The sequence below is a fragment of the Miscanthus floridulus genome, chromosome 11 (genome assembly GCF_019320115.1).
Source record: "Miscanthus floridulus cultivar M001 chromosome 11, ASM1932011v1, whole genome shotgun sequence".
NCBI lineage: Eukaryota > Viridiplantae > Streptophyta > Magnoliopsida > Poales > Poaceae > Miscanthus > Miscanthus floridulus.
In genome coordinates, this window is record NC_089590.1 from 28,274,585 (window position 1) to 28,291,898 (window position 17,314).

Genomic DNA, 17,314 nt, shown 5'->3' on the forward strand with positions numbered 1-17,314 from the left:
GTTCGATAAAAGCCACAGGGGAAGAAGACGATGGAAGAAGTTGGATAGAATGTTATATATTTTTTATATAAGATTTTTTCATGTATAATTTAAGAACCTACTGCGTTAAGATTTAATATAAATCTCCTTTCTCTTTGCGAATATATATATATATATATATATATATATATATATATATATATATATATAGGGAGAGGCTATTCAGCAGCCGGCTACAAAATAAGTTATTCTGTAGCCACCTCTATTTACCATAATTTTATATACTAATTTACCATAATGTCAATACATATTTACAATAGTTGGGTTACTATAACACATGAGAATATTTACCATAATGTTATAGTAAACCACTTAGTAAGGAGTTACTGTAAATTAACATAGTAATTATCGTAACTCAAAGTGGCTACAGAATAAGTTATTCTATGGCCAACTACAGAATAGTAGTTCTATATATATATATATATATATATATATATATATATATATATATATATATATATATATATATATATATATATTGTACGTACTACTAGAAAGCAAGCTGAGGTGAATAAATAGTAGTGGTCCTAGTGGACTCAAGCTCTCAAGTCGTTAGCCTCCCGGCCGTATGGGGCTCGGATCGGATCAACAGAAGGTGTGGGGGAGTAAATGGTGAACCGGCCGGAGATGCGCGGTCCCCTTATGGCTCCGGTGAAGACACGCTGTCCAATACCCGGCCGAACCCCATTGAAGACAATCCAGATGATGACGTCCCACCCGTACAAGAATCCCAACAAACTCTACACCGTATATACAGAAATAAAATAAAATTGACACAACTAATGGTGTGCAGCGCACGGGCCGGGCACATATCTCAAGCATCACCACGTGGAGATAATAATAAGGTGCAATAATGCACACGGATCATCTCAGCCTGCCGCGAAGCTGAGAGCTAGCGGCGTGTCCCTGACCCATCCCGGTGGACGACGCATGTATATAAAAATGGCGGCGGCAAGAGCTACAGTGCAACACGAATAACTTTAGCCTTTAGGCAAATCACCAATTCTAACAAGCAGCTCAGCAGCTTTTGTGGCGAGCTTCTATGAGCCTTGGACATTGGAGTGGTAGTGGTAGCCTGCTAGCCCCCACCAGTCGCAAGTAGGCAGTAGGCAGTAACAAGAGCAGTAATCATCATGGGTTCGCTGCCGCCGGTGGACGGGCAGAGTCGGCAGCCGCACGTCGTGATGATCCCGTACCCGGCGCAGGGCCACGTCACGCCGATGCTGCAGCTCGCCAAGCTCCTCCACACTCGCGGCTTCCACGTCACCTTCGTCAACAACGAGTTCAACCACCGCCGCCACCTGCGCGCGCGAGGGCCCAACGCGCTCGACGGCGCGGAGGGGTTTCGCTTCGCCGCCATCGACGACGGCCTCCCGCTCTCCGAAGCCGACGCCACCCAGGACGTCCCCGCGCTCTGCCACTCCACCATGACCACCTGCCTGCCCCGGTTCAAGGACCTCGTCGCCAGGATCAACGCCGAGGCCGAGGCCGAGGGACGGCCCACCGTGACGTGCGTCGTCGGCGACAGCACCATGACCTTCGCGCTCCGCGCCGCGCGGGAGCTCGGCCTCCGCTGCGCCACGCTCTGGACCGCCAGCGCCTGCGGCTTCATCGGCTACTACCACTACCGCCACCTCGTCGAGCGTGGCATCGTCCCGCTCAAGGACGAGGCGCAGCTCACCGACGGGTACCTGGACACCGTCGTCGACTGGATCCCCGGCGCGCCCAAGGACCTGCGGCTCCGGGACATGCCGAGCTTCGTGCGCACCACGGATCCCAACGATATCATGCTCAACTTCTTCATCCACGAGACGGCGGGCATGTCGCTGGCGTCGGCGGTGGTCATCAACACCTTCGACGCGCTCGACGCGACGCTGCTCGACGCCATGGCGAAGCTCCTGCCGCCCATCTACACCGTGGGCCCGCTCCCGCTGACGGTGCGGAACAACGTGCCTGCGGACAGCCCTGTCGCGGCCATTGGGTCCAACCTGTGGAAGGAGCAGGAGGCGGCGCTCCGCTGGCTCGACGGCCGCGCGCCGCGCTCCGTTGTGTATGTCAACTTCGGGAGCATCACGGTGATGTCCAACGAGCACCTGGTCGAGTTCGCGTGCGGGCTGGCCAACACCGGCTACGCCTTCCTGTGGAACGTGCGCCCGGACCTTGTCAAGGGCGGCGACTCCGCCGGGCTGCCGCCGGAGTTCGCAGCCGCGACGGAGGGACGGAGCATGCTGTCCACGTGGTGCCCGCAGGCGGCGGTGCTGGAGCATGAGGCCGTGGGGGTGTTCCTGACGCACTCCGGGTGGAACTCCACGCTGGAGAGCGTCTGCGGCGGCGTGCCCATGGTGTGCTGGCCCTTCTTCGCCGAGCAGCAGACCAACTGCCGGTACAAGCGCACCGAGTGGGGCATCGGGATGGAGATCGGTGATGACGTGCGGCGGGGCGAGGTAGAGGCGCTCATACGGGAGGCCATGGAGGGGAAGAAAGGGCAGGAGATGCGCCGGCGCGTGACGCAACTCAGGGACAGCGCCGTGGCCGCGGCGAGGCCTGACGGACGGTCTATGCGCAACGTGGACAAGCTCATCGAAGAGGTGCTTCTAGCCTAGCTTGAACACTGATGAACGTCCTCCATTCGCAGCTGGGACTCCTAATATTCAAATCCTTTGTGTTTTATGTGAAGCCTGCACTTTGGTTACACTACACATAGGAGTATCTGTATCTCTCTCGTAGTTGGAGCCTTGGAGGTGATTACACAAAGCACTTGATGTTGAGTTCAGTTTGTAAGATTTATGAGTGCATACTCTAATCGTCGTAGCTTGGGTTCTCTTCGGCTCAAATTTGTATGTTTACGATTTTTAATGCAGTGATTCTTCCCGGTTTTCAACCAAGGGTGTTTTATTTGCACACTTGTGTAGTACGTACGTACTCCGTACCTCCCAGCATGCTGTCGTCCGTCCAAACTCCACATTTGATTTTTTTTTCACCTTGCCGGCCTATTCATGGTAATAATCTCAATGCAAATCAACGGCCACAACAAAGCCTACTGTGTAAATAGGAAGTTAGGAAAATCAATTTTCGTAGTTGGAGATGATGGAACAAAGTATTTATAAATAATAGTAGCACTCAAGGAAATGAGCCTTGGTGGTTGTTCCCAAAAAAAAAAAATTGCCTTGGTGGTTTGTTGGTTTAGATGTCAAGAATATGCATTTTCTTGGAAGTTTATGTTCCCAGCCAACCAAACTGCACTTTCCTTAGTAGTTTCATTTTGTCAATGAAAAAAATTCTTGACCCTCAAGATAATTTAGAATTCTGGTAGTGCAAGAGAAATGTAAATGAATACCATTGTAGTAGCAAGCATCTCTTAGAACTAAAGTTATACATCCTTTGTTTAAAAAAAGTTATGCATTCATCATCTGTGAATGATAGGATTGGTTGCTTATGCTATATTTAGCCTACAATATTAGACCTTAGAGCAACTCGAGATTATCAAAATCTCTCCACGAAATCCGATTTATATTTAGGGTTAAAAACGTGTCCAGCAGCTTCTCTATCGGCATCTCTAATTTATCTGGTCTTGTGTTCCACAGGCTTGCGCTCCGCGCTCCTCCACCTCTTGCGGACGTCCCCCATCTCTCGCGTGCAGCCCTCCCCTGCACTCCTTCCCCTCTGCCGCGGCCATCTCCTGAGCTCCACCTCTAGCGAGTGCCACTCCCCATCTCCGATCGTATGCTGCATACGTGTTTCCCATTCCCTGGCGGCTACCAATCGTACCGCCCCAACAAACTTTTCTGCACTTTCTTTGGAACTTAATTCAATTCAGAAAGCTTCTCGCAAAAAAAAAAAAATCAATTCAGAAAGCTGACACTATTTGCACCAATCAGCTTATTACTGTCTCCCAAAAGAAAACTAATAAAGTTAGTAGTCCCATACACCTTGGGAGTGCATGTTTGCATTATTTTTCTGGTTATTAGAGAAAACTCAACTTCCGGACAGGATCATGCATGTTTGCAACCTCGGCTGAGAAAAAAAAAAGAGCATTAAAATATGAAGAGTTTGTTGTGGTGTTCTAGTTTCTTGGAGAGCCATTTTTTAGAGAGCCTCTAAATCCCGCTATTTGGAGATTTGTTTTAGAGTCTCTTAGAGATGCTCTTATGGGGTACAACCCAAGCCAACATAAATGTTCTCAATATTTCGTATTTAGTTGCAAGCTACACTTAGTAGGATTGTGTTTGGTTATTACATTGTGTGGCATGTTGTCACCTAGCTCCATGTTCCGGTATATGTAGGTGAGGAGACCCTCTATTTTTGTGGAGTGCATTGTCTTATACTTTATCTGTTCATAAAAGAATGCAACTATATGATTTGTGTTAGTCAAACTAGTTTAATTATATTTGATCAAGTTTATTATGAATAATATTAAAATTTATATATCCAATAGAGTTTACTATAAAAAATATATTTCATAATTAATCTAATGTAGTACTTATTTTGTATCACGTATGTTAGTACTTAGTCAAAGTTTAAATCGTTTGACTCCCTTCAAAAACGAGAATTATATTCTTTTTTGACGAGGTTACTAAATTTAGCGCACTAGCTGATACAATGATGGACATGCTATATGTGTTGCACAAGCTTGTATAAGTAAGCTACTCCTCTGTCCACAAAAGAATACAACTATGGTATCCGTGCCGGTCAATCTAGCTCAAATTTAATCAATTTTATAATAAATAGTATTAGCATTTATGTCTCTAAATAAATTTATTATACAAATATATTCTATAACTTTTAGTTCACTTTTAGTCCATTTATTTACATGTCCAAAGGACACTAGTTTCCTAGCTTCGTGTAAGAGCAAGGCTAATAATACAGCCGGCTTGCTGGCTGTAAGGTTCTTTGCAGCCTTCTCTCAGCCCACTTATATAATAGTTAGCTATTTACAGTTAATACATGGTCCACTTGTCTCTCTCACAGACTTTCTTGGTTCTTGTGTCCAAGTCGGCTGTAAGCTTACAGCCCGCTTCTCCTCTCTCTCCTCCTCTCTCTCCCCCACCTCAACATTTAGTCGGCTTACAGCCTGCTATTATACTTGCTCTAAGTACAGTAAAAGCAAGCTCAATCATGCAGTGCACAGCCATGAGGCGTGTCGCTGTCAGTTCCCGGCAAAGGTTCCAAAAAGATTGCGGCATGAATGTTGAATTCCTGAAATTTGGTCAGCAGGAGGGCAGGACGTCCAGTCCTTGCGCAGGGAAAGGATAAGGAGCCAGTAGCGGGGAGCCGTATGGGGCGGGCGATCGTTCACAGAGAAGGCGCACGTATCAGGGAGCAGGAGTGATCAGCCTGACGCCTCCACTTAGCTTGGCAGGTTGCGTGCCGGCTGCACGGAGCCAAAAGGGGATAATACTAGGCAAATTGAATCTGAGTTCGGCTGCCATCACAGCGTCTCCATCGTTAGAAACGTGTGGTGCGCCGGCGGGAGCACGGCAGCAGCAGGTCAATGCGTGCGGCCTGACCATGCCGGAACACTGGCCCAGCAGGCCAGCACGATATGCGTCCTGCACTCCCAGCATTGCGCGTTTTGGCTGCTGGCTGCTGTTTCTTCCTGTGAGATCGAGGTCTAGAGCTGCTTTAATTTGCTCAAACTCGACATCTCGGTCCCTCTGTTTATCTGACCGTTTTGTTTCCAACTACGCGTCCGGAGCATATAATTTTTGTGGGAGTTGGAAGCCAGCCCAGTCAGAGTCAGAGACTTGGAGATTTTCCTTGGAGAAAAACAGGTACGGCTACTCCCATGCTCATGTCGCACCGTAGATTCCAGTGAAAGAGACAAACGAACGCCAACCGATCGTGGCATCGAGCCAACCGGGCGACGGCGCCTCTGATGATGGAGCCATTGGAGGTATAGAAAAATCAACGATCACGCAACCCGAGGACGTTGATCCCGGAAACTACAACGGTAGAAATCCGTAGGCCATAATCTGCATTATCCATATTATGAAAATGAGGTCTCTTTTCTTTTTTCAGGAAAAATGATCTTAAAAGACCTTTTTCATCTGTATTATCCACATTCTGACTGTTCAACCCACGTTTTAAAACAAACTATACTAACCCATAAATATGCATCTTAATTTATTTATAAATATGCTGCCTGTCTAATCGCCTTTTTCTTTCTTTAATATAAAAAACAAACCCCATACGTATAGACATGTGTGTCAGTCACTATACAGATCAAATTACGCAAAAAAAAGTCACTATACAGATCATATGTAAATGAATGCATTAAAAATTGAGACTGTTGTTTTAATATCAAACATAAATAACTTTCTAACCAAGGTCTCAACTAAATGCTTCCTTGGTCTCAAAATAAAGAACTTTCTATAGTTTAAAATTTGTCCTAAAATAAATAATATTGTACACAAATATAGAACACTGCCTCCTAACACAGAAGCAAATCATGGGTACATGTAAACAATAACTGCCAGAACCAAGAGATGTCCTCTGAGAAAGGAAATAGGATGAGGGTGATGAGGACATCACCTGCCTGGATACAACCACATTAGCAACTTTTGATTCACAGGTGAAACAATCCTTTACCATGATTGTATTTGATACATTTGATGAATTGATGCTGCACCATGATGTGTGTTCGTTGTCATTTTCAGAAATACTTACATGGATCAAGGGAAGGTTTGATTGCATATGGAAAGCATGGAAGGTTAATGAAGTGTATCGGTGCCGCAACAACAACACCTGTCAAGCTGTAGTCGAAATATGTGGAGCTATAGGTGGGCTAAAGCAAGGAAGTACTAGAACCACGTTAGTTGCAAGCAAATTGAACAAACGCTCAATGACGTTATTGTGCTGGTCCTAGGCTAGTACATGCTAGAGACGCGAGCCTAGACACAAACGAAGTCACTGAGCTGCAACAAATAAGGATCCCAAGGAGAGGAATAACAACAAAAGAAAAATCCTTCTCTTCTTCTTTCTCTTTCTGTTCTTTCTTTCTTTCTTTCTTCCTGTCTTTCTTTTCTTTCTTTCTTTTCTTTCTTTCTTTCTTTTCTTTCTTTCTTTTCTTTCTTTTTCTTTCAAGTAGCACAAAGCTGAAATTTTGCAACAAGAGATAACAAGCTACTTATAGCAATTAAATGTATCCTTGGGAAGGGTGATTCAGTAGCAAAGTCAAACCAGTGGCTGTTTTGCAAAACCAGGAGATGCGCAAATCTCCAGGGCGATTACGAAGCGCTCAAAATGAATTTAGGAGCAATGTCAGATCTGTTGGAAAGAGCACAAGTTAAGGTTTCCAGATTATATTTAAACTCCTTATTCGGACTCCTGACAAAGGAAATATGGTGCTTTTCTTTTCAGGATAAAACAGGACTCCGAATCGAATTCTACCTTGATCTTGTTGGATTTCCTTTTTGTAGATGGAAATATGGACGTGGATGAAACCTCCAAGGACGTGGCTAGGATAATGGTGGTAAACAAAACAAAGGAATTTGGAAATCCACTCGGATTCGTAGAGAGAAACAAATAAACTCAAATCTGCGATGGTGACAGAAACGTGACTAGAACTCGAAACTCTAAACGACTAGATGCTAAGACCAGCAACTTGACACGACGATGCAACCGTTAATTCAATAAGCCCTAACTAAGCAGTAATAGTATTAAGCTCAAAGGGTTTTTGGGATTATGAAGAACTAATCTACTAATTTTGTTTTGGCTTTTTCTGGACTAAAGGAGATTAAAAACAGCAAAGAACTGGAAGTCTCTCACCGATCAACCTTGCTCTGATTACCAACTGATATGAACCCGCTAGGGTGAATCCCGATCTTTCGATGAGAGAAGGTGGATAACTCGATTTGGGGATGGAGATGACGTTCACGGCCCGACTACAACCATCCAAGGATGCTGCGCCTTAGCAACCGATACACCACCTCCAATAGCCGTCGCGATCTTGTGGAGCACGATCAACCAAACCACTAGGGTAATTCCTGCAAGCAATCGAGGAACAAGCAAGAACAAGTAGAACAAGCAACTCAATTGCAAATATGGAGATGAAAAACCAATCTGAACTCACAAAGTTGGGGTTCTGAATCGAGTAGAACGGATGGTCTAGTCGACACACGCGTCTACAAGGAAGTAGCAATGGCTAAACTTGATCTAAACAAAACCCAATCTGTTTGTGGTGGCTTTAATCCTTATTAATACCTAGGGGAATGACCAGGGGGGTGTTGGGGTCGTTCTCCAACCCTAGGACGCGTCCCTAATGGACCCAACTTGATACATGGACCATCGGCCCAAAATAGGGTGACGCAGCACCAAAGGCAGAAAAGGTCCTGGCGTGAAAACGACGACTACGGAAGCATCGGATAAGATATAGCTATGAGTCCAGATCCGTTGGAAAATAGACTTGAGAAGCTTTCCAAAAAGTGCTAGAACGTCCCAATCCGAGTCCGTATGCGACCATGGTGAACATCACAAGTTGGAGCTGTCCTGGAGTCCGAATCCAGCCCCAAAACGTGTTGGATTTGATCTCTTTCTTTCCTTGGACCAAAAGTGACGTGGTGTCCAGGTGGAGGACGTTAGGAATACATGGATTTGGTCCCCAATCAACTTCATTAACCTTCCATGCTTTCCATATGCAATCAAACCTTCCCTTGATCCATGTAAGTATTTCTGAAAATGACAACGAACACACATCATGGTGCAGCATCAATTCATCAAATGTATCAAATACAATCATGGTAAAGGATTGTTTCACCTGTGAATCAAAAGTTGCTAATGTGGTTGTATCCAGGCAGGTGATGTCCTCATCAGAGGGTGTGACATGCGTCTTTTGCCAACACCCTTAATCTGTTTGAAATTTCTAGTCTAGAAACATATTTATTATGTGACTGAGGGAGTACATGCCAAATATACAAATAAGTGCAAAGAAAAAACTATTAACGTGGAAAAAAAACATATGTAGTAGAGTTTCCAAAAAAATTAAAGATAAGAAAAATCTATATAAACATTAAATTATTAGAGTATGAACTAGCAAGAGAATGAACATAATTATATTATCCATAAATTTCTAAAAACTATGTCTCTCAGTGTCGGTGTTTCGAACCGTCTGGCCCTCAACCAATTAGTAAATTTGTACTGCGTGTTCTCAATCTCGGATAGTGATGCAAAGAGACACAAGGTTTATACTGGTTCGGGTAATGAACACCCTACGTCTAGTTTGAGAGGTCGATCTTGTATTCCTTACACTGAAGTGCTCGTAGTAGGGGGTTATAAGCAGGGCGAGAGAGGGAACTAGTCCTAGGTCTCTACGTGGAGTGGCGTGGATTGCTTGAGATGTTGATCTCAGGCAGCGGAGAAGCTCGAGCGTTCGTCTGTGTGTTCATGCGTGAGTTCGCTGCGTGGGCATAGGCCTAATCGTTTTTCTCCGATCCTAGAAACGGCCCAGGTCCTTCCCTTTTATAGTTGAAGGGGGACAAGGGTAATACATGCGCTAGCTACACAGCGTCGTGTGAACGCAGGCGGCATGTCCGAGCCCTGTAGCCTGTTAATCTGGCTGCGTGGGCGACGGAGTGGTCTCGTCCTTGAAGTACTGGGGTGACACGCCAGTCACATCCGATCCTGTGCGCTGTGGGAGCTCCAGTGTTACCTTGAAGCGGACGTGGCGGTCGGCGTGCGGGTCACTATGTATTGACTGCACGAGAAGCCGAGGCTCAGTCGGTGCCGAGGCCGAACCATCATGGGGGTCTCGGCAGACGTGAATCCCGAGATTGCCGAGACCCTGATGTAGATTGCCGAGGCTTGGAGGGAACAATTGACCTCGTACGCTGATTCCGAGGCTATGGTGACCCGGACTCCCCATGCCGCGTTGTCTCTGGGGTGGGGGTTACGTGGCACAGTGTAGTGCAGGCGCTGATCGTGGCACAGCACCGGAACACAGTGGCCGGTAACCCCAGCCGCGCCCAGTCCTGGTCAGTATGGCGTTGATGTGACTTCTCGTTCCGTCGGCCATTCTGCGGTGTCGAGCCGTCGTCCGGCTGAGATTACGGGAGTGGTTGACGCATTAATGGGACGCGACGCGCTGTCGGAGAGACTGGTCGAGGCGGAAGCGACGGGTTGTTGCCGAGTCGGCTTCGAGCGAGACGGAGAACTGTCATCTTGTCCGAGGCTTTACGCGCGGGGCCTCGGGCGGGACGGAGAATCGGTTCCCCGTCGAGGCCCTCTGTGCGAGGCCTCTCGCGAGGCGAAGGTTTGGCAGGCCGTCGAGACCTCCCGTGCGAGGCCAGGAGCGAGGCGGAGAGCTGGCGGGCTCGGACGAGGCCGGGGTTTAACAAATGGCTTACCCTTTGGCTCTGTTATTGATGGGGTTTAAGTGATTCTTTTGGTATACGCTCGGGGTACCCCGTTTTATGGTACCCGACAGTAGCCCCCGAGCCTTAGGGAGAGAGTGAGCGCTCTTCTTGAGGTTTTGACTTGTGGTAGCTCCTAGCAGAATAGTGTTTCGTACTTCAAGGTCTCGGTGGGTGCGCGCGAGCGCACCCACCGGGTGTAGCCCCTGAGGGCCTGGGGGAGTGGATTTATTCCTCCAGGGTCTTTTTCTCACATTCACCGAGGGATGTTATCGTATTTGCCAAGCCCACAAGTGCGAGTTCGGGTCGCGGGGTCTCAGCAAGATCGCAGGAAGAACCCCCGAGCCTCTTCACGGAGCAAGAGGGCGATCAGGAGTCCTCTTGACTTTTTGTGCGACCCTCGCACTTCCTTTTTGCTTGGAAGGAGGGGTGGAATATGCTAGGCTACCCTCGGTGGGCGCGAGCGGTGACATTTCCGGTGAGCTGTTATCGGGTGAGTCCGAGTGGAGGCCCGTGCCCCGTTTGCTAGGGGTCGGCTAGCGGTCCAGAGACGTACTCCAAGAGTACCAGAGGGTTTCTCTAGTGGGTGCCGGGGCCGTTCGCTGGGCCCCGGTGGCTCGGTCCCTCCCTACGGTGGGATCCCATTCGGAGACCTCCCTACCGGTCTCGGACACGACTTAGGGCGTCCCAAGCGTTTTGCTTGCTTAGGCCTTGGCCCCGTATGGGCTCGTCCATAGTCGTCCCTGACTCTGTTGCCCTGGGCGGCTGTCGAAACCCTTAGGGGCCCAGCCTTCGAACCCCTAGACCATAACGGGCTCGATGCCCTTTATCGTGTTTTTCTCGAGTTTCAAGTGCGGGCTTGGGTCGCTTGTCTTTGTCTTGGGTGTAGGAGGAGCCCCTGGGCCTCTGCATGGAGCAAGAGGGCGGTCAGGGGTCCCCCCGACTTTTTTGTTTGATCCTCGCACATCCTTTTCGTTCGGACAGAGGGGTTTTTTTGCCGAGCCCACTTGTGTGTGAGCCTGGGTCGCTGGGTCTCGGCAAAATTGCAGGGAGAGCCCCCGAGCCTCTGCACGGAGCAAGAGGGCGATCAGGAGTTCCCCTGGCTTTTTGTACGCCCCTCGCGCGTGAGGGTTTGTTTGTCGAGCCCCCCTTGGGTGCGAGCCTAGGTCGCGAGGTCTTGGCATATCTGCAGGAAGAGCTCCCTAGCCTCTGCATAGAGCAAGAGGATTGTCAGGAGTTCCCCTGACTTTTTGAACGACCCTCGCACGTCCTTTTCGCTCGGAAGGAGGGGTTGTTTTGCTGAGCCCCCTCGAATGCGAGCCTGGGTCGCTGGGTCTCGGCAAGGTTGCAGGAAGAGCCCCTTAGCCTCTACATAGAGCAAGGGGGCCGTCAGGGGTTCCCCTGGCTTTTGGTACGACCCTCGCGCTTCCTTTTCGTTTGGAAGGAGGGGTGGAATATGCCAAGCTACCCTCGATGGGCGCAAGCGGTGGCACTTCCGGTGAGATGTTATCGGGTGAGTCCGAGTGGAGGCCCATGCCCCGTTCGCTAGGGGTCGACTAGCAGTCTAGAGACACACTCCAAGAGTACCAGAGGGTTTCTCTAGTGGGTGCTGGGGCCGTTCGCTGGGCTCCGGTGGCTCGGTGCCTCCCTATGGTGGGATCCCATTTGGAGATCTCCCTGCCGATCTCGGACATGACCTAGGGCGTCCCAAGAGTTTCGCTTGCTTGGGTCTCGACCTCATGTGGGCACGCTTGTGGTCGTCCCTGACTCTGTTGCCCTAGGGCGGCTGTCGAAACCCTTAGGGGCCTAGCCTTCGAACCCCTGGACCGTAATGGGCTCGGCGCCTAGTTCCTTCGTCTGAAAGGAATAGGGTGGGGGATATCTCCCCTATCAGCTCGACAATGGCTGTCGCACCCTTTGAGGTGATTTTCTCGGGGAGGCAGAACAATGCCTGCCGCTACAGCGGTCGGACACGACGCGGTGTCAGTGGATGGGACATAACTGTTCCCGCGATTAATGAGGAAAAGGTGGGCACGTGGGCGGTAAAATCGGATCGGGATTAACCGCACCGAATCTGAGGGAAACTTCCCCGATTTTGTCGCACGTCTGTTTCGCCTTCATCCTGCATAAATACGCAATGAGCCTCGCCCCTCCCCTCCTTACCTTGCCCGCATTAGCTTTGCCGTCTTTGAGCCATCGCTAGAGCAGAGAGCCCCGGGAGGAAGAAGGGAGAAAGGCGAGGCGGAGAGAGAGAGAGGGAGAGAGGGACTCACCGCCATAGTCGAACCCTCCACCGCACTCATGGCTGGCGACATTGTTGTCATCGAGGCGGACCCTTGGGGTCCATCCGACGTCACCGTGGAGATGCTTCAGTCGCTCGTCGACGACGGGCTTCTTTGTCCGGTTACCGCCCCAATAGGCCGGAGTGGATCGCTCCATCGGACGAGCCGGAGTCGAGGCCTCGTGATGGTTACATCGTGAGCTTCGTGTCTTTTCACGAGCATGGCCTCGGCCTTCCAGCGGACCGATTCATGCAGGCGCTCCCGCACTATTATGGCATGGAGCTCCACAACTTCAACCCCAATTCCATCGCGTAGGTGTCCATCTTCATTGCTGTCTGCGTAGGGTATCTAAGGATTGCTCCCCATTGGGAGCTGTGGCTCCACCTCTTTTGGGTGGGCCACACCACCAAGCCGACGGGTACGTCAGGCATGAGGAAGGTAGTGAGGGCCGGCGGCTGCACTCTCCAAGTGCGCCAGGACCATCAGCACCTCTACATACTGGCCCAGCTCGCGTCAACCAATCGCCGATGGTACACGAGCTGGTTCTATCTTCGCAATGACGACAGTGGACTTCCCCCCTACACCGGGTGGATCGTGGGGAGCTGCCCGGAGAGGTGGAAGTATGGCGTCCCAAGGGAGGATCAGTCCAAGCTGTAGCCACTCTTAGAGGGGCTGGAGAGGCTGCAAGACCACGGCCTTACTGCGGCTATGGTCGTGGCCGCCTTCCACCGCCGGAGGGCGCTGCCGCTGATGGCTCGGCGGCGGCGCCTGTTCGAGATGAGGCCGGATGAGCTGATCGAGGGCATCCGAATGTCTGCCTCCACCCTTTCTGACGAGGAAATTCTTCGCCGGGTGAGGGAGATGGTGGAGGCGAAGCTGAGGGGCGGTGGCCTGACCCCCTTTGCAATGCGCCCATCGCGGGGGTTCCTCTCGCTGGTAAGTCACGTGCCTCTATAGCCCCTGAGGCCTCCCCGTTTCTCATTGTTTCTTGTTCCCTTACCCGTGTTCACTGTTCCTACAGGGGATGAGGGATGTGCGAGCCTCCCTGCCGCCCGTTCCCGAGGACGCAAGGTGGTGGGCGGTCAACCGGGCGCACGCCGAGGCACAGAAAAGGCGGAAGGATGCCAAGGTGGCGAAGCGTACGAAGAAGATCCTCGTGCGCGAGGAACTGGATAAGCGCCGTCGGTAGTAGAGGAAGGACGGTCTCCCATTGGAGGAGTCCCCATCGCCATCGCTATCGACGGATGCCTCGGACAGAGATGACGAGGGCAAGATTGGGTGGGGTCCCCTGGACCATCTCACTGACATCGTGGAGATGATGCTCGGGGCGTCGGCAAGCAACCTGGCGCTCCCAAGGGGAGGAGGAGGAGCTGCCCCGAGGTCAGCAATCGCCCACCTCGGGGCCGAGGCCGACACGCCCGAGGCGCGGGCGCTGGGAAAGCATGCCGTCAGCCCGGTGGGCTCGACGGCAGTGGTGGAGCAGGTGGCAGCGGGGACGACGCAACTACCCCCGCAGAGGACTGAGGGGGTGCTGGGGTCCGTTGAGGACCGACCGGTGCCAACGGATACAGAGGTCGTGCCGCCACCACCGCCACCGCCTTTGCAGACGAGGGTTGTCATGCCAAAGCGGTTGCAGCCCTGCTCGAGGTAAGCGTATTTTTGGTGGAGCCATAGCGTTTCTCGTTCGTTCTTTTATCTCGTGCTGACCCTGTAAGTGTTTTGTCCTTAGTCGGAAGCGACCCGTGGAGGTGCCTACCTTGGCGCCCCTTAAGGCGCTCAAGGTGAACCCTGGCTCCTCTGCCTACTGGGTGACGGAGGCACAAGCCGCCCTACAACACGGCGCGGCGTCGGCGAGGGCCGACCCGAAGGAGCTGGCCACACAAGGAGGGGCTACCGAGGCGGCCCTGACATAGACGGGGGAGGGAGCGCCTCTGCCCCACGATGGCGAGGCCCATGAGTCGGATGTGGCCGAGGTGCCCTCAGTTGCCGAGGCCACCGAGATTGAGGTCCCCGGGGTCTCAGGGGCCGAGGCGACGGAGGCCGGACGCCTAGGACAGCCGAGGCCGCAGCGGCGGTGGCCGGAGCCCCTGTGACCACCGAGGCCACGATGGCGGAGGCTGGAGCCCCTGGGACCACTGAGGCCACGATGGCGGAGGCTGGAGCCCCCGGGACTACCGAGGCCGACGTGATTGTGGCGAGGCTATCGGCCCAAGAAGTGGAGATGAATGCGGCAGAGGCCTCGGTGGCACCCTTGGTTCAAGGCCCGCCGTCGTCGCGGGAGGGCGCCCAGGAGGTGGAGGTCCATCCGATCTCCTCCGACGATACTTCCTGAGCGCAAGAGGTGGTCGACGCTGATGAGGACATGGCACCTTCGGATATGAACAATGATTATAAGGTGCACTCATTCCTACATTTGCATAGTGGCTTTGGTTATAATTCACTTGGTTCCACATGTACATGTCACTATTTGATTATAGGTTCAAATGTGTTTCATAATGGAAGTTCATCAAAGTTGAACTTTCGGTTCGTCGGCAGCTCGACAGTGCCTCATTGGGAAGGCCATAACTCATCCATCTAGAGTGTGATCGAGGTCAATGAGCACTTGATGGAAAGCTTGTTTGATAAGATTTCAAATAGATCTGGTCCCATATCAATATCATGTCGGCAAGGCCTCCAAATCACCAATATATTCTGTCACTATTTCTGGCGGGAGCCACACTGTCGTTATGGGCTTGTTAGACATCCTTGGGACCCAGGCCCAAGTTGGAGCACACCCCAAGAAGATGGAGAACACCTAAGAGATGGCCTTAGACGTCCTCCTTCTTGGCCACCACCTTAGGGGGTCAGCAAGGACGTCCAAGCCAAGCCATAGGGCCAGTCCAATCCAAGTTTGAGTCTGCCTCGGCAGTCAGGACCAGTCTACAATAAAATAGATGCCCAGGACGCATCCGAACTCCGTTTTTGATGATCCACATATGGATGGAAAGATAATTTGATAAGGAAGCCAATCCAAGTGGTTTCACATCAAAACCTCTTCGGAATCAACAGGAATCGTCGAAACAAGTTGACATCCAGAATCTATCACGGCGCTGCATCGTCGTCTTTTGGGCCGTTAGGCCTTGTAACGTGTTGGGGCACCTTTAGGACGTGAAGAGGGATCCTTAGATGTCCCTTATGCTATATAATTAGTAGCCACCACCTACTTTAGGTTTTGGGTTTTGTTTTAGATCAATCTATTATTGAACAGTCGCCGTTATCGGTTTGCAAGACCCCAACTTCGAGTGCTTAATCATTCATCTGCAATTGTCACTTTAATTGAGTTGCTTTTTATCTTGTTCTTGCTTGTGTTCTTCGATTCACAGCAGGGATTAGCCTTCTTGGCGAGGTCAACCGGATTGTGACACGGTTGATAACCAGAGGAGACGTGGTGCTAAGGTTGCAGGGTTTGGGTCTTTGTGATCTGAAGCCGGATTGGTGTGTCGCTCTCCGAACAAATCATTGTTTATCTTGAACCTGACAGAAGATCGGGACCCCGTCTACATTAAGTGGTATCAGAGCTTTCGGTATACCGTTAAGTTCGCATCTTACCCTTAGTTCGAGTGTTTTTGCTTTTATCCCATAGTCCAATGCCATATTTGTTTCCTATCCTATAACCATCCGCGCCATAGCCTTTGCATGATTTAGTTTCAGAGTCCGCTTTGTTGAGTTTGTGTCCTAGGTCAAAGTCTTGTTGCTGGTTTAGATTGTATTCTTTTCTAGTCTGTGTTGATCCCTTCATCCGCCGCTATTCCGTATCACCATCGGTTTGCATCTTGTGTCCACTAAATCCCTGATTCGAGCAGCTTCCTTAAAACAGTCATAACTTTTGCATCCGAACACAAAACGGGAAAAATTTTATATCTATGGAGAACGCCAAAAAATTTTAGATCTATTTCATCCTAGCATAGCTGGGTTCGCAAAAATTAGATTTCGAAATTTGATTAGAAAAATTGAGTTTCTGAGCCCACAAGTTTTGGTATGCTTTTTAGAGCACAGTCCTAATTTTCTATAGGCCACATCTTTTATTCAATTGAGCTCAATTTTTTTGTGGTTTATTCTTGTGTGCTCCTTGCTGAGAAAAAATATCAAAAGAGCAAAAGCAAGAAAAGAAGATTGGACAAAAAAATAAAAGAAAAAAATAGTAAAAGAGAATAGAAGATATCGAAAAGGAGCACATAAGGAACACTCAATAGCTCTATTATTTGTGGTACCTTTTGCCTTGTTCATATCCGTTGCTACCTTTAATACTTGTTTCCTTTCATCCTTGTTTCCTCTCTTGTTTATCACAACTGGTGATCGGAACACGTATAGGCCAGCAACTAGGACAAGTGCTCTGGACATTTATTCAATATTGCTGTTTGTCACTGACTTGTGTGCCACATATATATATTTGTTCTTTTTCGTGCCTCCCAAGCTCCACATATACTTCAGATTGGTACAGAAAAAGACCCTTGCAATCTTAGTACCACTGCCTCATAGGTATCACGAACCAGCCGCCGGTTGTACTACCCACTGCTTGCATTGGTAAGAACTTTGTAAGAGCTTGGTAAGACGCTTCCACTTGCTGTCAAAAGTGACACCACTGCAACCACGTAGTCATTTGATAGG

At 50.0% G+C, this 17,314-nt stretch overlaps 1 protein-coding gene across 1 annotated transcript; it reads left to right on the forward strand.

Moving 5' to 3' along the window:
- Nucleotides 1-900: 900 nt before the first annotated feature.
- Nucleotides 901-2,920, forward strand: LOC136492967 (UDP-glycosyltransferase 85A2-like). Its single transcript, XM_066488990.1, has one exon. The coding sequence runs from the start codon at nucleotides 1,173-1,175 to the stop codon at nucleotides 2,640-2,642; it is 1,470 nt and encodes a 489-aa protein (XP_066345087.1). The 5' UTR covers nucleotides 901-1,172; the 3' UTR covers nucleotides 2,643-2,920.
- The last annotated feature ends 14,394 nt before the right edge of the window (nucleotides 2,921-17,314 follow it).

What these genes read in the sequence shown, in the direction of transcription:
- LOC136492967 (XM_066488990.1), top strand. Translation starts at nt 1,173, where the DNA reads ATGGGTTCGCTGCCGCCGGTGGACGGGCAGAGTCGGCAGCCGCACGTC.